This window comes from Malus domestica, chromosome 05 (assembly GCF_042453785.1).
Source record: "Malus domestica chromosome 05, GDT2T_hap1".
In the NCBI taxonomy this organism is placed as follows: domain Eukaryota; kingdom Viridiplantae; phylum Streptophyta; class Magnoliopsida; order Rosales; family Rosaceae; genus Malus; species Malus domestica.
Genome location: NC_091665.1, coordinates 10,043,699 through 10,068,275, shown reverse-complemented (window position 1 = coordinate 10,068,275; position 24,577 = coordinate 10,043,699). Strand labels below are relative to the sequence as shown.

The following is a 24,577-nucleotide window of genomic DNA, read 5'->3' as shown; positions in this document are numbered from 1 at the left end:
GAGTTGTAACTATGGATTGGTAGATCTTGTGATGTTAGAATTTAACTTTTTAATTTTTTACAGTGTCGTAAAGTTTTACTTCTCGACTCAATCACGGCCGTCGCTACAAGAGTATTTACGGAAGAATTTTACCTTGTAACTTGCTATTTATTCAAATTTCTATCTCCCACATTACGCGAAACTACAACATATGATAAATAACTAGTTACACCAAACATTTTCGCCTACTCAAGGGTGAGATCTACCATTAAAATTTAAATTGGCTATAACTATTGGAACTGTAAACATGTGTAACAGTACTTTGAATTGTTCGTTCTAACATCAAATTCCCATGACCATACGTCTATATCGGCTATATAACCCTGTAACAGGCATCACATTGCCACGAAAAGAATAGTGACCTCCGAGTTTCTGCCTCGTCGATGACCAAAGTACCTACAATCCTATACGAAAATACGAACTACAGCGAGTCCAACAGCAGTTATGGAGACCAAAGTACCTATGCAATATTTGATCACCTCATATTTTGCAGTTTCCACCTGTGCTCTTAATGCATGAATTTCCTGTCAACAAGGTTCAAGATCATTATTTCTAATAAAACCCTATGTTATAAGTCAACTGATGTAAACACAATAGTTTCCAGTGCAGTAATCGTGCTCACTCTGTCAAGTTTATTTGTGAGATTAGTTGTTTCTGCATTTTGGTTGGCAAGCTCATCGCGTATGCGCCTGCAATCATGAATCAGAAATTATTTATTTATTACGAGAGGAATCTGTTTACACCCAAATTTCATCTCTGGACACCCCATTCAATTTATAACATTCCAAAATTAACCCTACATAAAAAAATATAGAAGGAAAAAAAATTGCACAACCACCCATCTCACCTTCATTGGTGAATCCAACTCAACCCCTAATAACCTCCTCTTATTCTTCTCCAACAACAGCAAATCCCCATCCCCACCGAACCCAAAAGTGTGGCTAAGGCTAAAAGATCCATTGCACAAAGAAATTGGAGAAACAATGGCTATTCTTCTTCTTCTATTGTAAGGTAACTCACCAGCCCAGGTGGCTGGAACATAGCCGTCTGCCACTCCGCCGATCTGGAGATGGGAGGAGCCACCGATCACCATTAGTCCGGCGAAGGAGAGATAAAAGGATAATAAAATGTGAAGAGAGGGAGACAAAAAGAGAGGATAAAGGGGGTGGTGGTGGGATTGCATCTGTGGGTGGGAGAGAGATAATTGAGTGGATTCAGAGGTGGCTGGAACAACCGCCCTTCACCATTAATTTTTCAGTAAATTTAATAATGGGATACAATGGTCATTAAAGTAAGAAAAATTTATGGGTGTCCAAAGATGAAAAGTGGGTGTAAACAAAACTTATTACAATGGTACCAAGGGACTAATAAAATTGAAGACAACAAGAAAATTAACTTACCCTCTTTCAAGATTTAAATCCAAACGCTGCCCTGCTGTAACTTTGTCAATCTCGTACCTGTTTCAGTAAACAAACTATTGAACTAAGACCACCAAGAAAAATAACAGTATTGGAATAATAAGTTATGAGTCAATAATTCCCTTGACAGTAGAAGAACCAAAAACATAATACATCAGAAGACATACCTCAATTCACTGCGCATCTTCTCTATATCACCACGAAGTTTTTCAGTTTCACGTTGCAACACTGTAAAATGATGCTCCTACGACCAAACAACGATTAATTAGAATAAGAAAATGATAATTTTTGTATTCTATATGTATAGGACTATTCAATACTAAAACCATTCAATAGTCTAATAAATCTAAAATCATGCTATGCTACCTCAAAAAGAGTTTACCAGCATCATAAAGCCATAGCATGGTTAGAACTGATTTTTAACACAAGATATAAACACATTAAGGAACGCAAAGCCAATTTTATGGTGTTTCAGCCTTTCTGCAAATCCTTTTTTTTTAAAGACCATTCAATGTCAGGTTGTAAGTCCTATACAAGCATATCAAGTTAGTTGCTTTCAGTGAATTCATTGTTTTATCACCAAGTAATTAATCGACTTCATTGAGTTTCAAGTTAAATGTATGTGGAAATCGAATTAGGTTTAAACACCCTCGAAAGAACTAGATACGATTTCTGATAAAGAATGAAGGGTGATGGATAAGGAACAAATCCATCCCCTGCTAGTTTCGATATAAAAAAAGGAAACTGTTATTAGCACTCCAAAAATCTCATTATGCACTCCTTAGAAGTGTATTTTTCTTTCTAAATATAAAAAGTTTGGAGTGCAAAATGAGAATTTAGTAGTGCCAATAAGAATTCCCTAAAAAAATTGCAAATTACCAAATTTTACTCTACTTCAAAAACTCATGTCTATTTTATTACTACCACGATCTATTTTGTCAGTGAATGCATTGTTCTACCACAATCTATTTTGTTACTGTTTCAACGTTAACCATCCAAAAATAGCAATCAGATACTTTCTCCCCCAACTTAGGTTTATGATGGAACAATGAACACTAAACCAAGCTGATCATAACAAACAATGCTGAATTCCATTTGGTGGCATGTAATATGATAGCAACTTTCACGGAACGCTATACCAAAACAGTAGCAGTACTGCTCCAATAGCTATAAATTATTCTCGAAGTGCTAAGTTTTATGAAGAAGGAAGGACAAATCTGTTGGAACCTGTGAACTCTGTACTTCGGATTTGAACTTTGACAGGTTTGATTCTTGCAGCATTACAGCCTACAAATACCAAAATCAAAAAACGCATCAAAATTAGACCGCAAGATGAGCAGTAAAAACATCGAACAAAACACGCACAACTTGTAAACTAACACTCCACTGAGGCAAATCAACAAACAGTTGGAGAGCAGCATTTTACCTGCTGCATTTCGGATTTAGATACAAAAGCATGAGCTACATTCTCCAAGCTATCATTCAGAACTTCAGTGATCGCAGCCGTGATGGCCTCCGCCTGCTTCGTCGGCACGCCTTTGGCCTCCAAACCCCTGACCAGAGCCAGCGTGTCGACAAGAAACGCGCGGTTTCCGTTCGGTTTGACCAGCTGCGAAATCTGCCTGCTCACGAGTCCGTGTCCTCTGTTGCCCGTCGAGGAAGGCGCATAGAAGTTTCGTCGGAAGCCGGAGAAGCGAAACGCCGATTCGGCACCGGTTTGAAGCACCCGCTTGCAGAGCGCCATGGATTTGCTTCAAATCTTTCAGGGAGAGCTGATACTCGAAGTGGGGTCCACTGGAGAGAGGAAGAGAGAGGCGGCGAACAAACGTGGATGGCGGATGGCCCAAGGACGTTAAGAAGAAGGAAAAATGAAAAGGGAAAGTAGTTTTGCGGTTGCTTGGGGGAAACGCAAACAGCTTGCGTTTATATTTATGCTTTCCTGTGACTCTGTCTCGGTCGTTACAAGCCTTTGCCCAAGTCAAGTCTTGCGGTTGTACTTCCAAACTTATACATAGCTGTTCACATATTTATTTTTACTTTTCACATATTTAGTAATTTTTTGTCATTGATTTTTTAAAATTTATTTGATCTGACGGCCGAAATTAAGAGGGTGGTGAGAAGTAAAAATAAGTGTGTGGATAACATTACTCTATTTTAAATTCAAAATTTGGGGATTTTTTTTGTGGATGGCTAATCATAATAATTTTTGTTTTGAAAAATCCTAGACAAATCAGTTTTAGATCATATTTTGCAAATCACATGATGTGACGCTTGATGGTTGGATTCCTTCTTCGAATGTTTAAACTAGTCATCAACCGTTGTCATATTGTGTGATCTATAAAATATGGTTTAAAATGATGATCATTTTAGCATCATCCATTTCTTTTAGTTTATATTGTATTTCTCCAAAGCCAAATGCAAAACTAAAAGGTTTACCGTGTTGTAAAGAACTGAGAAAGCTTCATGTTGTGCTCAATGCATCTTATTCAAGTGATAGTTTCCTCATTACTATTGCAAATATGACAAGTAGTAAATTTTCTTCAAAAAAAAAAATTCTCTTAGGTGAGCTTCATCATTATCACTTTGTAACCATGTTGTAGAATTAATGTACTAAACCCTAAATCCTTAATAAATTTGACGTCAAGAGTGACTTTCATTGATAAGAGGGAGTGGTGCTTACTGCTTAGAATTTGTGAATGCTTCAACATTATTATTGTTATTCGGATATATATATATATATATATATATATATATATATATATATATATATATAGTTGTACAACCCTAATCACAATTAATCTAAGAAACCTATTAAGGAAAGAAATTTTCAATAGAATCAATTACAATGTTTGCATTTCTATTTCCAACACTCTCAAGTTCGTGCATTATCGAACATGCCCAACTTGCTACAAGTTTTGCAAAAATCCTTTTCGACACTGCTTTTGTTAAGACATATATGCAAGCTGAGGTTTCGACTTGACTCTTGGTATCTCAATAATCTTTCAATCTAGCTATGAAGAAATAATCTACTTCCACATGCTTCGTTCGATCATGATGAACTGGATTAGCTACGATCTCACATGCAGCTTTACTCTCACAATATAGCTTCATGGTGTGTTTAAGACCATAAATCCTTCAAAATATTTTGTAATCAAAGCATTTCATTAGTTCCCAAAGCAACTCCTCTATACTCTACTTCGGCACTCGAGCGAGCAACAACATTTAATAGAATTTTACGGCTTAATTTTCATGTATTCCATATTCTGAATAAATAGTACATACAATCCTTGTTACAAAAGGAAACAAAGTAAAGGACACAATATCCTTCCTAAAACATGCCTCTAATAATTACAAGATATTTACTTTCATTTTCTTCTAAATATTGACTTATTCCAATACTCCCCCTCAAGTTGGAGCATAGATATTACTCATGCCCAACTTGGCAAGTGAATTACCAAATCTTCTACTACACACGGCATGAGTAAGGATATCTGCAAGTTGTTCTTCTGAGTTCACAAACGGTATTGACACAATCTTTTTCTTCAACTTTTATTTGATAAAATGTCTATCAACCTCAACATGCTTAGTCCTGTCATGCTGTACTGGATTCTCGGCTCTTTCCCTGGCAGACTTATTATCACAATACAACTTCATTGCCTCCTTCTGCTTAAAACCAAGACTTCAAAGTAACTTTTGTAGCCAAAGAATCTCACACACACCATGTGCCATACCCCTATACTCGGCTTCAGCAGAAGACCGTGATACCACATTCTGCTTCTTTCTTCGCCACGTAACCAAATTACCTCCAACAAAAGTAAAATACCCAGATGTAGACCGTCTATCAGTCACATCACCTACCCAATCAACATCAGTAAATCCCTTAATCCTCATATGTCCATGACATTCATACAAAATTCCTTTACCAGGGGCAGACTTCAAATATGCCAAGATTCTCATTACTGCGCCATATGATCCACACTTGGTGACTGCATAAACTGACTAACCACACTTACCACATAGGCAATATCTGGACAAGTGTGAGAAACATAAATCAGCCTCCCCACTAGTCTTTGATATCTACCTCTGTCAACCGGTTCCTGATCTAGATAAATCCCCAAATAATGTTTCTCTATGATAGGAGTGTCCACAGGCTTACATCCCATCATTCCTGTGCACTTTAATAAACCCAGAACATATTTACGTTGAGACAAGAAAATACCTCTAGATGACCGAGCAACTTCCATGCCAAGAAAATATTTCAAATCTCCCAAATTCTTCATCTCGAACTCGGCGGCAAGGTTTTGTTCTAGCTTCATCATCTCTTTCGAATCATCACCTGTTATTATCATGTCATCCACATAAATAATTAAGGCTGTCACTTTACCACTTTCCTGTTTCACAAATAATGTATGATCCAAGTGACTTTGATAATACCCAATCCGCCTCATAACTTGGGAAAATCTACCAAACCACGCACAAGGCGATTGCTTAAGTCTGTAAAGTGACTTTCGCAACCTACATACTCCGGTTTTCCCTCCGGCATTGTACCCTGGAGGAAAATCCATAAATACTTCTTCTTCCAAGTGCCCATGAAGAAAAGCATTTTTCACATCAAACTGTTTTAGTGGCCAATTCAAATTTGCAGCTAAAGAAATCAGAACTCGTAATGTATTCATCTTCGCTACTGGAGAAAAAGTCTCATGATAATCAACACCATAAGTTTGAGTTTAGCCTTTTGCTACTAACCTTGCTTTATACCTGTCTACCGATTTGTCTGCCTTGTATTTGATCGTAAAGACCCATCTACACCCAACTGGTTTCATCCCTTTAGGTAGCTCAGTTACCTCACATGTATCATTCTTATGTAGTGTCATCATTTCCTTAGCCATCGCAGTAGCCCATTTAGGATCTTTCAAGGCTTCCTTAACTCGGCTTGGTGCTTGGATTGCTTCCACATTGTTTACCCAGGCTTGACGTTCTGGTGCAAGGTTTGAGCATGACACATAATTAGCTATTGGATACTTCACTTTTCCTTCAGGAGAAAACCTGTCGGAGGAACACCACGATTTTGCCTTGGCGGCAACTTATATGTACTCATAACATTATTTGGATTAGTTACATGAGCATCAGTAGTACTTACCTCAGGAATATTCAGAGAAGACATATTGGGTGGCACTATTGAGCTTGAGAGAGAGGGGGTTGCGGGTTCGGTAGCTAATGATTGCTGGAGCGGTGAAACTGGTTCGGGAACTCCCTGCTGACACTCTGCATCACACTCAGCAGCACATTGCCGAGAAGACTCAACTGGTTCGGTGCTACTTGGCTGAATGATACTCACATTCTCGGCAGTGTCTTACCGAGATTTACTGTTTCCATTCTTAGCAGTGTTTTGCCGAGAGCTTTCATAGCTTTTTTTGTCAATAAATACTCCCCCTGAGCTACATATTTCCAACCACCCAAGATCACCACTCATATTCTCCCCCGGGTGATCGGAAGGTGATGGAGTCGAAGCATAAAAGAACTCGGATTCAAAAAAGGTAACATCCATAGTTACATACATATGACAAGTTTCAGGGTGGTAGCACTTATACCCTTTCTGTTGAGGAGCAAATCCCAGAAAAACACACCAGTGAGCACATGGATCGAGCTTACTACGATGAATCTTGTGAATATGAACATATGTTACACACTCAAATACACGAGGAGAAAGAGTATTAGTTGACATTACTGGAACAAACTATGTCAATACTTGGAGAGGTGTACGAAAATCCACAACCCGGGATGGCATACGGTTAATCACATACACGGCATAGGTGATAGCTTCAGGCTAGAACCGTTTAGGTACAGATGCACCAATGAGCAAGGCACGGGCAGTTTCCAAGATATGACGGTTCTTTCTTTCAGCAACCCCATTTTGTTGTGGGGTATGAGGACAAGTAGTCTCATGTAGAATTCCTTGATCCCGAAGAAAGCCGGACAACTCGGAACCAATATACTCACCTCCATTATCAGAGCGAAGAAACTTAATAACAGAGGAATATTGTGTTGCAACCATTTGAGAGAATGATCGAAACACCATACCCACATCACTTTTATTCTTCATCACATAAATCCAAGTCATACGAGTGCAATCATCAACGAAGGTAACGAACCATTTAATTCCAGACAAAGTACTAACAGGAGCGGGACCCCAAACATCAGAGTGCACAAGTTCGAAAGGAAACAATCTTTTATTCATGCTAGGAGGAAACGAAACGCGATGACTCTTCGCGAGAATACATACCTCACAATGTAAGTCTGATTCTTTTATTTCATGAAATAAACTAGGCAACATACGCCTCAAATAACCAAACGAAGCATGTCCTAACCGACGATGCAATAACCAAACTTCCTATAAATTATTGGTACGAGATGCTCGAACTGCATTAGCTCTGCCAGAAACAACGTCATCCACATAATATAACCCCTCTCTCTTAGTGCCACGCCCAATGATTTCCTTTGTCTAAATATCCTGAAGTAAGCAAAATGAAGGATACATTAATACAACACAATCCAATTGTTCAGTGACTTGAGGTACAGACAATAAGTGATGGGACAATGATGGAACCAATAAACAATTATGTAAGGGAAGAGATGGTGTAAGAGATATTGTTCCTGCTCCAACAACAGCAGCAGTAGAACCATTGGCAGTTGCCACACACTTTCTATGAGGGTCTTTCATGGACTGAAACAAAGTTCTATCATACGTCATATGATCCGTAGCACCAGAATCTAAAATCCAACCTGTATTTGTCATTGAAATAACAATATACTGCACATCAGTCACTACACACTGCACAACACTGACAAAACAACAAGTACGACACAATGCAGATACACAACAAACCACACAATTGCAGTCAACAGTTGCAGGCAACCACGCAGCACAACACTGCAGTTCCAGCAATAGACACGCAAAACCTCACGGTATAAAAAGGAAACCCTTACACGCTGCCCAAGGACAGCAAACGGCAACAATCTTTTTGTTCTTAGTTGACAGCAGCGGCCACACTGATCTACGGACAGAAATAAGTAGCATAAACTACAGCCCACAGTACAAGAGAACAATTCACACGCTGCAAGCAGCAACAAATCCCTTTTATTTTTTTATTATTTTGGTTTTGGTCACAGATTTACATGCTGCAATCGTGCAACAAGCAACATCAAATCTCCCTTTTTTTTATTACTATCAAGTCTGCAATCATACAAGCACCATCAATTCACACGGCACAACACGCTTGTAGCTCTTACACGGGCAGAACAAACACACCAATACACGGCACAATTGCAAAAGCATAGCACCACACACGGCAGCAAGATCACACTGTTGCAAATCCACTATACACGCCCTGACCGATTTCTGCAACAAGCAGTGCAGGAACAAGTTGACCGAACACAGTAGCGGAAGAAAATATTGTTTTACAGTTTCTAGGGTTACGACAAACTTGGCTCTGATGCTAAATAGAATTTTACGGCTTAATTTTCATGTATTCCATATTCTGAATAAATAGTACATACAATCCTTGTTACAAAAGGAAACAAAGTAAAGGACACAATATCCTTCCTAAAACATGACTCTAATAATTACAAGATATTTACATTCCTTTTCTTCTAAATATTGACTTATTCCAATACATTTTGTTTCTTACTCCTCTAAGTAACCATATTACCTCCTACAAATATGAAGTAACATGATGCTGATCGTCTATGATCAATCCATCTTGCCCAATGGGCATATGTATACACTTCAACGTCCAACTAACCATTCTTTCAGAACAAGACCCCTTTATGTGGAGCTGACTTAACATATCACAAAGTTCGCATCAATGTATCCATATGTTACTTAGGATCACCCATAAATTGGCTTAACACACTTAAAACGTAAGCCGAGACTTGCCGCATATGAGCCAAATACATCAATCTTCCTACCAAATGTTGATATCTCTTCTTTTCACACTTTGGTTGATCTGGATTAGACCACAACTTTAAACCTTCTTCGAATGACATATCTACTGGTTGACTGGTTGACTGGTTGACATTCCCGTCCCATGTAATAAATCATGAACATATTTCTTTTGTGATAGAAAGATATCATCCTTCAAACGGGCCACTTCAATACGCAAGAAATACTTCAGTGGACCAAGATCTTTTATCTCAAAAATTAGGGTCTAACTTCAAAGTAGATGATGGATTACTCAAAAATAAACTTATCCATTGCAATAACCCTCAGAGTGGAGGGCAAGGAGAAGTTCCTTTCATGTTTAAACCCCTTCAGCTAGCGGTGGATTCGCTCCGTGATTAAGGTACTTCTCTTCAACCCACTGTTTTCTGGGTTCATATCTCCAACCAACCATGCTAGTCTTGTATTCGTGATTACAAAAGTTGGAACAAGGTGCACCTATTCACATTTCGATCAACACCTGATGCTACTAGTGCCGCATTCCTCTTAAACCTGCAGATATAAATATGAGGTTTTTGAACCATAAGTCGAAAGATAACAAACAAGACCTGAAATTAAAATAATAAATCATGTGAAAAATGTCATTGGCAACTCATTTTCTCCTCTGCTAAGTCGAGTTTCTGCCATACCTGTGGAGGTATTCATCAAGCGAGAAACTATACAGCAAAATAAAGAACAAAACTGAGAGAATTCATTCTGATGGTAACCGAACATACCATTCGAGAATGCAATAGAATCACATTGCATGTTTTTTTTTCTCCATAATGAAAAGAAGAGAGAGAGAAGATCATGTCACTAATCTAATTAATAGGAATTTTGGTATGCATTTCATTTGCAGGACAGGTTTGGAACACGATACATTTTAGTATCAGAAACTAAGTGCCTCATGGGAGAGATGTATTTGTTCACCATTCATGGAATCAAGACCTTATTGGCATACCACCTCCCCTTGACAAAGGAAGAAGAAACATAAAAAGAAAAACTTAACATACCTTCACTTTTATGAGCAGGAGTTGGAGCATGAGTATGGCCTGCAGGTTTTTTGTCATACAATACCTGACACAAGCTAGTTATGTCACATATCAACCGAGTTGATGAGAAGATCTTAAGCATAAAAATATGAGTATTAGAAGTATTTATGTAATTAGACTTTTAATTTGGACAGAAAAGTGATACAGATATTCCACCAAATAAATTCCAAATACTTCATAGCACGAGTTTCGCAAATCAGGGAGACAAGGAAAAAGAGATAAGAGTGAAGATATAACGCCTCAAGACCAACACAAAACGGCAATTCTGCTTGTTTATTATGTGGATCAGCAGGAGTATCATTTCTGTCTAAGAAGACCGAATAACCAACGCAGGCATACTTCAAATGGGCAAGCGCCCGATCTCCTGCCATTTACTTGTTTGTTTGTCTGATGTTGTTTTTTCACTTCCCTCCTTGTCATCTGCACTAGAATGTCCTCGACGGTTCGATGCTGATCGTGCGGTACAAAAGTAGGCGCCAAAACATGTGTAAATTGTATCCGACTTTTATGTTACCATAACGATCCTCGTTCATTATGACAGTTGCGAGGGAGGATCAATTGATGTGTTAATATTGAGAATGAGATGCGTCTAGAGTTCAATTCCCTTCAATTTAAACACTAGAACTTGTGCATAGTCGATAGATATGCGAGTTCGAATCTCCCTGTATTTATAAAAACTTGCATTTTCTTTCCTTTCCTTAGGATACAAGAAATCTTACATGCATCAACATCACCCATGATTGTAACACATTGGAATATCTAAACAGTAAGGAAGAATGTAGGAAAGACCAAACAAAGCATAATACACTAAACTAACCTAGTTATTGTAATTAGAAGATTAACAAAACAAAGGGTTTATACATAAGTCAAAACTCTTCCATGGGAAATTTGCTGTACAGTATCAACCGCTCTTCTGCTGCTGCTGCTTCTGCTGCTTCTGTGTTCCCAAAAATCTTACTGGTCCGGGTGCAGATAATCACACGCTGCGCCCTTCTTGCAGTGACCACTCTCAAAGAACCTGCACACTCTGGGCCCTTTGAAGGGCGGCCTCGACGACCCTCCTCCCCCGCCGCCACCACCAAAGGACGACTGCCTATTCCAGGGCTGGCCCCCACCATAACCAGAATCTCCGCCATGCGGAGCACGATCCCTTTGATTTGAGAACCTATCTCCTCCATTTTGAGTTTGCCCACCCCAACCAGGATTGGTGTTCGCAACTGCTGGCCCTTGGCCAGATGGAGCCCAACCGGGATTTCCACTTAACGAAGTAGGTCCTTGAGCAGCAGGTTGGACCCAATTAGGCGCTGCATTTCCAGGTACTGGACCTTGACCAGGTCCAGCCCACCCTGGACCCTGTCCCGGAGCTCCCCAGTTCATGTTTGTATTTCCTGGCACTTGTCCTCTCCAGGCCATGTTTGGATTTCCCCCAATTGGTGCCCAACCTGCGTTTTGATTCTCTTGCCCCGTTCTTGGCAGAGAACTTTGGTTATCTGGGACACCCATGCTCCAAGGTACCTGGGGCGATGGTGCTGGAGGCTGAATGTATGATTGATTAGCTGGGACTTGGGGTCTCCAAGGATCAGACTGTGGAACACCAGAGAAGCCTGATGAAGGCAAATTTCCAGCTGCATTTCCTGTATTAATAGACTGGGTAGCATTGTTAGTAGATGAAGCGTTACCCCAGTAACCATGGGCCGGATGTTGTGCAGGCATAGTAGAAGCATTAATTGGTTCTATCCTCTGGGACGGAGCACCTGCCCAGGATTGAGTTTCACTCCCAGGTACTGGCCCTGGAGCAGTCATTTCCTGTTTTGGAACTGAACCAGAAGCCCACCCTCGAGTATCACCACCGGGAGTACGATTAGTAACAGTCTGTACCAGATTTTGCAGATTTGAAACAAGATTTTTCACATCTGTTACTTGATTCATTGAAGCATTTACTTGACCATGCATTTGACGAGTATTTGTAGAGCCCAGAAGCACAGCAGTTTCAGACTTGGGTACTGCATTAATGCCAGAAAGAGAGCTTGAGCGATCAATTCCAGAAACTCGCAGTGCACTTTCTGGAGTAGCTACTGTACTAGGTTGCATCACTCCATTTCCACCCAAGACAGAGCCAGTTGGATGAACAGGGGTGGGTGACCAATTACTTTCATAAGCTTGACCCCTTGCCCCACCTAATGGAGTTTGGGATGGAGTAGGCGAGGGAAAGTTTGTTGTGCCCCACCCATCTGAAGAATACTTAGGAACCTCAACTGACGATAGAGTACCTCTGGCTGAGGATGAAGTAATTTCGTTTTCTGATCCCCAACTTCCTCCTCCAGCTTGGCCTTCTGTACCCCGTTGAAAGAGACCTCCTTGAGGCTTCCCAGACGGTGCAGGTGAGAGACATGAATCATGAACCATTTGGGCCTTTAGAAAACTACTGTCAACCACTGAAGGGTCTTTCTGGAACTTTCCAGCCAATACATCAGTTACCAGGATAGAATCTTCTTCCTTCTCAGTGTTTTTCCAAACTCTCAAGTTGGCGGGAAAATAGCCAGTGTTATTCCATTTGCGTAGCTGTGCCATGGAAAATGGTCCCTGAATCTTCCCGGAAGGATCCTTGTAATGCCATATTTTTTCTGAATCATTGATAGGGGCTGTCGATTGTGCTGCGCCAGTGGTGAAATGTGCCACTGAATTTCCTGAGCCACCAGGAGATGATTCAGATTGTACCACAGATTGCGTACTCCTAACACCTGTTTCTAAACTTGAAATAATTTGTTTCTTCTCCCAGTGGCTTGTTTGCTGCGTTTCTCTGTCTCTTCCTTGACCCCATGAATCATTCACTCTCTCACCAGCTCCAGTTGTATTTTCTGCTTTGTTGTAGAATCCCTTATTTGACGTATTCCTGCTTAACTCTCGATTTGTATTGGAATAATTCTTTGTCACACCCCAGGAATCATTAAAAGAAGATCCTCCTCTTCGTGGAGAAATTGGATCCCTCCCTTTCCTTCCAAAGGAAAAACCTGTAGGTCTCGTGTAACTATCTGCATGGGTTGAAAGCTATGTTATTAATGACTGAAATAATGACTGGATTATTGCTATCGTTTCGGTTAAAATTATGATCGAATTAATGAAAAAGAAAATAGCACTAGAGAATTAAAGGTATAAAAATTCCAAAAAAAAAAAAAAAAAAAAAAAAAAAAAAAGAATGGGACCTTGTCTCTTGTCATCTCCTTCGTCTTCCTCCTCCTCAGATTCATAACTCGGGTCCATATTTGGATCCGCATGTATTTCTAGAGTTTCCTCTAGTCTACGCTGGCGTTCCTCAGGCGTCTTTAGAAGCTGCAACTTCTCTACACACTCTCTAAGCGTGAAAAGAAAGTTAAGGATTTTACATCATACCGATTCCTAGTCATCTTAAAGTACCATATACAACATTGACCATAAAAATAAAAATAAATTAAAAAAAAGTACCATATACAACAAAAGCAGCAGCAACAACAATAACAAAGCCTTATCCCACCAAGTGGGATATACATATATGTATATATATATATATGTGTGTGTGTGTGTGTGTGTATAACAAAAGCATCTCTAAAAAAATACAAAAAAAAAAAGAAAAGAAAAAAGCAATTTAAGGTTTTCTTTCCAAGGAATCAAGAAATTAATAAGATTTTTTTATATTGACAGTGAAAATACATGTTTCGGGCATCAACTAATGAAAAAGGCAGACGGAACTATTAAATAGGTATCTGATGCTCTATTAAGGAGCTAAAATTTCTTGTAAAGTTAAAAGTGCTAAAATTTCTTGTAAAATGCCAAATGCATCTGCTTATTGCAACATCCAATTCCCCTCCAAAACAAAACATAAAGAAAAAGAAGACCTCAACTGGTATAAAGTATCCCTTCACATGTGTCACTCATTACTTCTAATCATAGCAAAAAAAAAACTTGCGAGATAGTAAAATTTCCGCCTTTACCAATATAACGTTTTTAAGTTTTCTGGAAATCGCTAATATAAGAAACAGGTCAATTTATATCAAAGGCCACAGCCTCAGAAAGCAAGTAAATATAAAATTACACCAAATAGCTCAGACTTCAGGAAAGAGAGTAGTGCATAAGGTTCCAACACATTCAAACATCACAAACCAAGAAAAGGGAGATGATTTCTGCACACCATATTTCACCTCTTGCATACCCCTCTTTTTTCCAGCCATTGGAGTGAACAAATCAAGGGCCAAATTAAAATGAATGTGTAGAACTATAAACCCCTCTTTTTTCTAGCCATTGGAGTGAACAAATCAAGGGCCAAATTAAAATGAATGTGTAGAACTATAAGGTAAAAAAGAAGGGTCTGCAGAAATCACTTTACCACCAAAAAAAAAAAATTGTGAATAAAAATGTATTAAACTTGAAAAGTAAAGGATATTCCTTCCTGCGCCCTTTTTCACTAGCTCGATCACGAAGATGAATGAGTCTCACTATCTCCGTTTCTAACCACTGTATCAGAATAAATAAAACCAAATCCATCAAAGAAAAGCAAGGAAAACTATTAAAAAAATAATATCAAAATCAAGTTATAGGAAAAACAGAGGGCATAATGTATATTGAATTTACACCTACAAGATTAAGATAAGAGTTGAGTCAACAACAAAGGAGCCAGAATCCATATTGTATCTAAGAAGAGGAGGACAAAACAATCCTTCTTAAAGAACAAATCTGGTTGAGATTATTAGGAATTAATTGGGGAAAAGCAACTAGTTCTTGCCGATATTCCTATGTTGCAGACATGTTAGGTCTTTTATCTCTTCATGAAAACATTAAAACTCCTGTAGCAAATGGCAGAGGATGGCTGCAAAGAACTTGATCTGCTCACAAGTTCAAGATTGGATTGAGCTTGTTTTATATTTGAGTTGATCTAGAACCCAACCATAGGGTTACAAAAATCAAGCACCTGCCTATCTCAACATTAGGTATTTATGCCATGTCACCCTGTGTTATACTTCATTTGAAAATACATGAATGAGAGACTTAAGGCTTAAATACAGATCCATAGCTTGAGTGGTTACGAAGCTCAGCAAGTAAAATCGTCAAGCTTGATTTTCGGGGTTCAATGGTCGGCCTTTACTTGTTCAAGACCAACTCGAAATGCAACTGTTGAAGCTCGACATCATAGCATTCAGATGTCCAGTTAAGTTGGAAAAAGCAAATAAATTGCTTCACCTAGGCTTCATATGCAACCTTTCAGATCCACTTACAAATGGAGAGGAAAACCATTACACCATAGTGCTAGTAACAGCTAGTACTCAACCTTAGACAAGTTTATTACACGGTGATGGTGTACCATACCCCAAATATCTTCTAAATTGAAAAACATAGTAACACCAAAATTACTCCTCTTTGTTGTGCCTTTATGGGTGGTACAGATAAAAAAATCAATCAGAATTAAACTTGGAAACCAGGACCCCATAACCTCTATAATCAAACCCATTGTGGTAAGCAAATATGCCAAGCCATGTTTCCCTTTACAAGCCAATAACTGAAGTTGGAAAACCAAACACGAAAAAAGAAGCCTGCTTGGGCTAAAAAAATAGATAAAACCTTGGTTCAGATCACTACCTAAGTCCTTTATTAACTGTGGCGTAAGTTTCTAGCGTACCTAATTCAAGGGATTGGAATTTGGCAACCACATGAGCCTATACTAATATTAAAAGCCTACAAGCATTATTTGGTCTTTGCATGCTTCCAAATTATATAGTTTACCAATTTACAGAATCATAAGATCCCTGGTTCTTATAACGATGAGCCAGTAATGTAACACACGTATTTGGATTACAATGAACTGTTTCTTTGTCACTTTTGCAGATTGGAGGGCTACTTACTGTATCTAATATATTTGGAGGAAGGAAAGCTGTGCTTAGGTACCTTTAATCAGTGGTTTCTGTATCTTTTTATGGCCAATAAATGGAACTTCTCAGTTCCATTATATTGTATGCAGTCCACAAATCTTGTATATTTTAGACTAGTTAATGAATTCAGTTCTTTTTATGAAGGAAGTATATTACAATCTTCTCCCTAAGTGGACACTCGGTGGAGGTATATATTTTCTTCATCATCATCATCGTCCTTGCATCATCATATTTTCTTTTCTTTCCTTTTATGTGAAACAAAACTTTCCTAAGTACACTTTAAAACTTTATCCTGGAAATCAAATCTACAGCAATCCCTAAAGTCAATGCTGTAATATAGAGCTCAATTTTGAGATGAATTACCAATCAACGTCTGATGCGACATGAAACATGTGCAAGCCTAAGCGTACATAGAACATGTCCAAGATGCAAATAAAAAATTGAAGAAAAAAGAAGTTAACAAGTGAGAAAGCAACTTTAAAGGATAAAAGGGCAAGAGTTTTACATCTTTGACTCTGACTGCTTGGAGCGCTATTGCTTTGTCTTGAACATCACCCTGCAAGCGACCACTTTCTCAGGAGAAGATAAAAATTAACATAACACACAAAAGTAACAATAGAAGATAGAAATACCACAGTAAGCCGGTTGATAAGTCCACATTTTATGCTCTGACGCAGTCGTTTGCATTCGTCCTAAAAATAAACAATGAAACAAGGTGATAATCAAACAAGTGATTTCTAAATGAAAGCAGAAACAAAAAAATTTCAAACAAAGATTGCTTTTCCAGCAATCTTCACTATGATGCACATAAAGCTGCAATCTCTCCCAATAAAGAGGGAAAAGCAAACTACACTATCCATTCTATTGGATGTGAGAATTATTCACGTTTCCCTTGTACCATATCTTGCCCAATGGCAAGCATTATCAGTCTTTCTAATGTTATTTCTAATGGACGAGATGCCATTGAGAACAAGGATGTCCAAATCATGTTTCTTTAAGAGCCACATTTATGTTATTTTTAAACCGAGTTTGGAATTGAAAGGAAATAGTTAGTTATATGCTAAATCACCTCAGTGAACTCTTGGTTTGAGATGATATCAATCGAAATGATCTCTGTCTTGTTTAAGTTTAATATCTCTAGCAAGATGTCTGTCATCCTTTTACCAACTTTATATGGCTCGGCACCTTTGCATGTACCTGTTCAGAAAATCATTTAGACAATGAACTTTACAATTCTGATAGTTTAATGCCTTCGTTGCTCAGGCCAAAAATACAATGAAAGACAATTAATCAAATAATTACCTATAATTTGCACCAGCCTATACAAATCTTGCTTTTGACCACTACCAGAAATTCTAATTCTGACAAAAGAGCCAGCAACCTTGTCTTGAAAGTTATCCAGATCATCAAGTAGATCTTCCACTAAATTACGCCTTAAGAAAATTAAATTGATGTTATGCATATCAATGGCTGCAAAGTCGTCAATATTAGATTGAGGTCCTTTCCCATCACCCTTTTTACGTGCTTTACGTCTCTTATCTTTACTGGCCTTTGCTGGGGTATCAGAGTTGCCATCAACCTCCAACTGATTGTCATTGGTATCAACAACACTCCCTTGAAGATCATCAGTGTAAGCATCCTCTTTTACAAGAAAGTGGGATTCAAGAAGCTTTAACATTTCAAAATGCCCAACGCGTGGTTTCCCAAATAAATTTTGAAGCCTTATATCACAAACTATCTGACTTTTTCGCCGAGGGTCACGAAGTTTGTTCCTTTTTATATATTCTAGCAAGAGAGCCTGGACATCAAACTGAGATAAAGGAGACTCATCACCATCTCTCATGTGCATTACAAACTCTAGAAGTTCCTTTGATGCCCACCCTGCACTATTATCTGCAGATGGACCTCCAGAGCCGGTTGCTGTAGCTGCACTTGATGAATCCCTCCCCTTTGCACGGGTTCTCATTCGTTTTTTGGACTTTCTTTTTTTAGGGTTAACTAAATCCAAATTCTCAGAGTTGTCAGAATCAGACCCTCCACCATCATTAGCATCATAGGGTTCATCACGTGACTCCTGTTTATTAGCACGTCCAGTTGATCCTTTCCTTGGATTCTTGGCCTGAGCAAGGTCATCAAGCGTTAGAGATAACTTCTCTTTTAAGTCTATCCAATAATCCTTGAAGAGGTACTCCCAGCTGCTTTTATCATCAAAATCGACTTCATCCTGCACAAGCACAAGAAAAAAAAAATGAATAAAATGAATGCCACTGCAAGCAGTTTAAACGTGTTAAGTGAAAACAGTACATAGTTAAGGACAAGATTAATGTTATAAATTGTAATGTTATAATTTTGATTTTAATAAATTGACCAGACCTAATGTCTAATGACATACCACTCAAACCATGACACGCTAGAATTATACAAGTGGACATTGCTGAGAATTCCCAACCAAATGGAGAGACAAACACTCTCTGACTTTGACTTACATGAAGTACAATGACAGATTGAAACTACATTTCCTCTGTCGCATGAAAACTTGGGCTGCAGCAGTTAAGTATCAAAGGACTATCGACACAGGCAATGATAGACCTATAATCTCTAAGAGGGTGAGTATATGCAACACCCCAACCATTTCACATGAGCTTTCAGCCACATTACATCTAATCTTCTTTTTTTTTTTGTTCGTTTTTGCACATAATTATAGCCAGACATTTTATTATGCCATAGGTTTCAAACCGATACATGCAATTACAATTAGATGCTTTATTCTTGAAGCCATATTTTCCAACATATTATAAAAGATTTCTTACAAACAAAAAAAATATTACAAAACAAGAATACTCAATCAAACTAGCTTCCCTTAAATTTATTGATATAATTCAACGTATAATTCTGGATATATGACTTGTACAAACTCAAGCAACTCAATATGCACTGACTGGATACATTGTTCATCGAGTGAACTACAGTCCGCCAGAAGGGAACTCAAACAAAACAAGATGAGAACAAGGGACAGAGCATATAAAGACAAATCCCAGACATCAACAACCCTAGGAAAAAATCACCAGGGAAACCAAGATACTGCTGGTTCCCAGTTCACCTTTGATTAGAAGAAAGGGAAGTCACTAACCTGATTACATACAGAGGCCTACGAAACCTCCAAATGTATACACTTTGTTGTTTCTTTTTTCCCTTTTGGCTGACTGATTTAATTAGGATGTAGCAAAAATGAACTTCACGACACACTACTTTCACACACTAAAACACTCCCAAGAAAGATATAACCCTTGACCCTAGTCGTGACAATGCTAGCAAAAGGAACATACAAAAGTGATTAGGGAATAACAGAAGAAAGAAGGCATCATACCTTGTTCTTGTTTCCTTGCTCATTCTTTTCAATCATCATGATAGTTTTCATGCATGTCTCACAGAAGCCTTTGTTTCCTCGAACACATAAGATAACAGCATCTTTGATACACGCCTTGCACAAGGAAAAGGTACATGTATAACACATGTAGTGGGCACTCTTTTCACAGCTGCTACAAAGGTGCCAACCTAAAAGACATTTATTAATACATCAGATACTGCCCAGCAACCAAAAGAACTAAAATAATTTTCAAATAAGCATTTTTATAATGATGTTAACATCATTAAGTGATGAAACCCAGTGACACATGTAAAAGAACTGGTGCTTATAAGATGAAGAGTTCAAAATACAGCCATAATGCCTGCAATCTCTCTCAAAAAAGACACTGGCTACTAGATTCACTAAAAGTACATGAATAATAAAAACTGAAGCGGACAAACACATAAAGTCCAGGTTAAGGATAGGGTCTGAATTCTGAACTGAGGTAAATGCTGAATACCTTTGATGAACCCTTAAAATTTTTCCAAAAACAAGAAGAAAAAAAAAAAGAAAAAAGAAAAGAAAAGAAGTTGATAAAGTGTTGCCTAAAACATGGTTTGCTAAGGTACTTGGTAGGAGTTTGGTACTTGTTATGTTGCTTTAACAGTAACTTAACTGTACACGATACAGAACAGGTAGGAAAATCAAAATCTGGCAGAGTAGGGCTTGATCTTATGCCTGATATATTTCTTCCCAATTTTATTTGACCTGCATAAGTCCCCATTCTATATTATAACATAACCTTATACAAGCAGTTGTAACTCTTTTGGTAATAGGTCAAAACACAATGTCCGCCAATTCCCTAATTAGCAGTCGGTAGGTCATTACAGCAGCAATTGTTTCTCCCTTTGTCATTATAAAAGAAAATCTAAACCAAGGATCAAAAAACTGATCCCTCTCCGCAGAAAAAGCAATGCCCTCCTCTTGGTAATAACCATATCTCGACAACTAAAGAGTACATTTGTAAACAATTTCAAATTTTTTTAACTGTAAAGTAAACAAAGAACTATATCTTAAAGGTACATGTAGTCATAATTCGAAACAAATACATAATCACTTGGAGACTAACTAATATCTTCAAAGCACACAAACTGTTCAAGGGCAATTAACAAATAACCATCCGAATAATTATATTCCAGGTCGATAATTACAACCATGCACTCCAAATCAACTCTAACTAGACACAAACAATCCAATACTTCAGCATACTGAAAGTATGCAAAAAAATTCACTTACTTGAAAAAATACAAATATTTCAAAAGTATCACAGTATTTTTAGACCTTACCAGCAACTAATAAAATATCATTTTCATATAATTTAAACCAAATATCAAAAACGAAAATGAAAAGCAAAAAAATAATTTTACAACATAAAAACACTAGCTCAATCATCACTGCACCAAGGAAGCACTAATGCAGCTAGAGTTTGAACCTACAGAAAGCACATGCTAAACACATAAATGATCACCAAAGAAACAAATATACGAAGACATGGAATAAATAAAAATAAAGAGAATTCTATTTAGTGGAAGCTAGGAGATAAAACCTAAATTCTCAAAGATAAATCTAGGAACTGATCAGAAAACTGAAGCCTCCTCAAGATTACAAAGGGTCTTAGTTTAAAGGCCTATTACACTAGATGAATTGTTTAATGAGGTGTATGTGCTGAATGGATGTTTGTTCAAAATGCATTTAAACTTAGTAATGAAAATCCACTACGAATATACACGAAATTCTACTATACTTAGGGGTATCCAATACATTGGGATTGTTGGCCGTTAGATCTCAGTCATCAAATCCCAGTGTATAGAATACCCTGGAGCATACTAGAAAATCCTGAATATACTTTGTACAACCAAGTACATTGTGCATTAATAGTCTACTGGCCCTTAACGTACTACATCAGAATTAAATAAAACAATAAAACTTGGTGAAAAGGAAAAGAAAATTAAGGATTTAAGCTGCAGCAACTTACCGCAATTCCATCGACCCTTGGCTCGAAAGAAGGCCTCATCACGATTAACACATGAAGGATGGTATGCTTTGGGACATCCCCTGAAACCACCAATTAAACTAATCAATCAACCAATCACAGAAATAACGTCAAAAGAACCACAGACAGTAAGCAAAGTTCAACTGACCTGCGGTCACAAAGCACAAGCTCACCCCCATCAAAGCAAATGAAACAGACATCCTCTTCCATTTTCTTCTTTGAGAGGAGTTTTCCCGTGTCCTTAGAACTCTTCACATGCTTCCTCTTCCCGCCACTGCCGGCCCTTTTCGTCTCCTCCTCCTCTTCCACCTCCATTTCTTCTGCTTCTTCCTCTGCTGCCCCCATCTCCTCTGCCTCCGTTGTCTCCTCCATTACATCATCAACCATATCCACCTCCCCAACTGTGTCAGTCTCAGCCAACATGTCTGCCGCATTCTCCTCATCATCTCCCCCTGCTTCAGCCTCCTCTCCTTCCGCTTCGGCCTCAGCCTCCTCTGCCTCGTTCCCATCCTCCTCTCCCACAGCCTCGTTCCCATCCTCCTCTCCCACAGCCTCGTTCCCATCCTCCTCTCCCACTGTCTCGGCCTCAACCTCACCTCCCTTGGCTTCACCCGTCATTTGCTCTGTTTCATCCTTCACTGAAAGCACAGTCTCCTCAGCCGTTTCAGCCACATTAGAATCAGCCTCCTGCATGTCCGAGTTAGCCACAGCAGCTTCCTCAGGCAACACCTTCATCTCTGTCTCCAATACCTCATCATCCACATCCCCAACCTCAGCTTCCTCTGTGCTATGACCTTCAGCCACATTCATCCCCTTCACAACCTCAGTATCCTCTGTCACATGACCACCGGCCACAGTCATTTCCTCCTTCACCTCAGTTTCCTCTGTCACGTGACCTCCAGCTACATGCATCTCCTCCTTGACCTCCGTTTCCTCTCTAAAGTGACTTTCAGCCACATTCGTCACGTCCTCAACCTCCCTGTCCTCGGCCACGTGACCTTCTACCACATTCGTCTCCTCTTCCACCACCATCTTCTCTCCCGCGTCAGCAGCAGACTTCTCCATCGCCACCCCCAAATCCTCCACTGCATCAGTTTCAACTGTCTCCGCAGCCACCACCACCGCCTCCGCCACATCCTCCATTTCCGTATCCCCCTCCTTACACCCTCCTTCAATTCCATCCCCATCGCCTCTCTCTACCGAAGCCGCAACCGAATCAGATTCTCCGTCGACCCCAAGCCCCGAGCCGCCATGTTCGGGCTCAGGTGCAGACTCCGGGTCGCATTGTGGTTCGGTGTTCCGGAGCTCCTCTCCTGTATGAGGCAACGGTAAAGCGTCGTCTTGGAGTGAAATCGAAGGCTCGTTCACCTTGGAAGCATCTTCCTCGTCGGCTTCCATGGCAGCAAGAAAACCCTAAAATCCAAAGAGCTAGGGTTAGGGTTTTAAGCTTCCGGTTCCCCTGTAGGGCTATCTGTCGTCGTTTAATCGTTACACAACACTAAAACGATTGTATTAACTGAGGGGAGTTGTAGCGAAGGAGAAGAAGGCAACTGCCACGACAGCCAAACAGAAGAAATGCCGTAAGCAACAAGGGCTTTTTGGTGGCTCCTAGGTTTGGGTTTGGGACGTGGGCTGATTCAGGTAAAATGGGCGTCACATGCTATAGATGTGAGGGATTTTCCATCCACACGTATCATTAACCTCCACACACCTTTTTAATTTCAATTCATTTAATTTAACGATTGAAAATTAAGAGCTGTATGTAAAAGGTGAAAAGAGGTTTGTGGATTACACCATCTTTTCTCGGTCATGGAGTTTTCAATTTTAATGGTTTCATCGTCCGATATATATTTGTTCGTGTTCAAAAAGTGTAGTATACATCCAATGAATGACAAGTTATACTTGATAAATTGGTTGTACAAGAAAATCTATCATATTATAGGCCTTCTTTCAAAGGCCCCATACCTGGCAAAATCATATACGATAAGTGTTTGGTTTGAACCTTAATGAGTTTGGATTGATAATAGGTGAACCTGTTAGTAGCCTATTAACTAATGGGCTGGTTTGAGTAAACCAACAAGTACCTGTTTCAACCGGTTAAGAGTAATGCTAGTTTAGCAATTTTCAGTACCTATATAACAGCTACATGTTAAGAGGTAGATCAATTTAACAATATATATATATCTGTATGTATGTATATGTATTATATACAAGAAGCTAACATGAGCTACCCCAATTGTAAGTTGTTGCCTCATGCGGCTATATGGAAAGGAAACTTAGGCCATCTCCAATGGAGGGTTGAATTCCCAACGTAGCCATTTTTTTTCTTCTTTTGAAATCCATCTCCAATGGGGTGATATAAAAAATGTACTAAAAAAGATTTAGAGACCAATTACTTGTGGACTTACTACATTTGACCATTTTGGTAAGAATGGGCTACTATTATTCATGGGCCCATGAAATGAAAAAGTTGTCTAGGAAATTTTATGGCAGCAATCATGTATTGCGGGTTGCATGTCTATCACGTACTCATAACTTTTTGTCCACAAGATGACATGGTTGTCTAAATTCAAAGGCCTAATTTTTTTATTTTAAAAACATACAAGTAGATTTTTAATGGAAATGGATTCTCTTCGGATCCCTTCTATCAAATCCACCAAATCACTCAATCTGGGCCCTTGATATTTGATCAAACGGCTAAAGTTATTATAACTATCCGGAAATGATCCCTTTCCATTTTTAATGGGGCGTTTTGATATAGACCTCTCATTTTTAGGCTTCTTAGATTAAATAT

At 38.8% G+C, this 24,577-nt stretch overlaps 2 protein-coding genes across 3 annotated transcripts; both read right to left on the bottom strand.

Annotated features, from left to right (window-relative positions):
- Positions 1-217: 217 nt before the first annotated feature.
- LOC103421850 (protein FMP32, mitochondrial-like) lies at positions 218-3,444 on the bottom strand. 2 transcript variants are annotated; one of them, XR_011581216.1, is made up of 7 exons: positions 2,884-3,437; positions 2,685-2,744; positions 1,625-1,701; positions 1,440-1,496; positions 887-1,102; positions 662-728; positions 218-563 (listed from the first exon to the last, which is right to left on the bottom strand). XR_011581216.1 is itself a non-coding variant. In XM_070822244.1 (6 exons), exons 1-6 carry the CDS (start codon positions 3,199-3,201, stop codon positions 444-446), a joined length of 699 nt encoding a protein of 232 aa, XP_070678345.1. In that variant the 5' UTR covers positions 3,202-3,444; the 3' UTR covers positions 218-443. The 2 variants fall into 2 exon arrangements, 1 of the variants encoding a protein (XP_070678345.1); XM_070822244.1 differs by lacking the exon at positions 887-1,102 and having other exon boundaries at positions 2,884-3,444.
- Positions 3,445-11,132: 7,688 nt separating this feature from the next.
- LOC103429345 (zinc finger CCCH domain-containing protein 19-like) lies at positions 11,133-23,425 on the bottom strand. Its single transcript, XM_008367503.4, has 10 exons — positions 21,932-23,425; positions 21,766-21,845; positions 19,752-19,939; positions 17,687-18,608; positions 17,454-17,581; positions 17,017-17,076; positions 16,890-16,940; positions 14,905-14,975; positions 13,691-13,845; positions 11,133-13,519 (listed from the first exon to the last, which is right to left on the bottom strand). The coding sequence occupies exons 1-10, from the start codon at positions 23,179-23,181 to the stop codon at positions 11,442-11,444; spliced, it is 4,983 nt and encodes a 1,660-aa protein (XP_008365725.2). The 5' UTR covers positions 23,182-23,425; the 3' UTR covers positions 11,133-11,441.
- Positions 23,426-24,577: the final 1,152 nt, after the last annotated feature.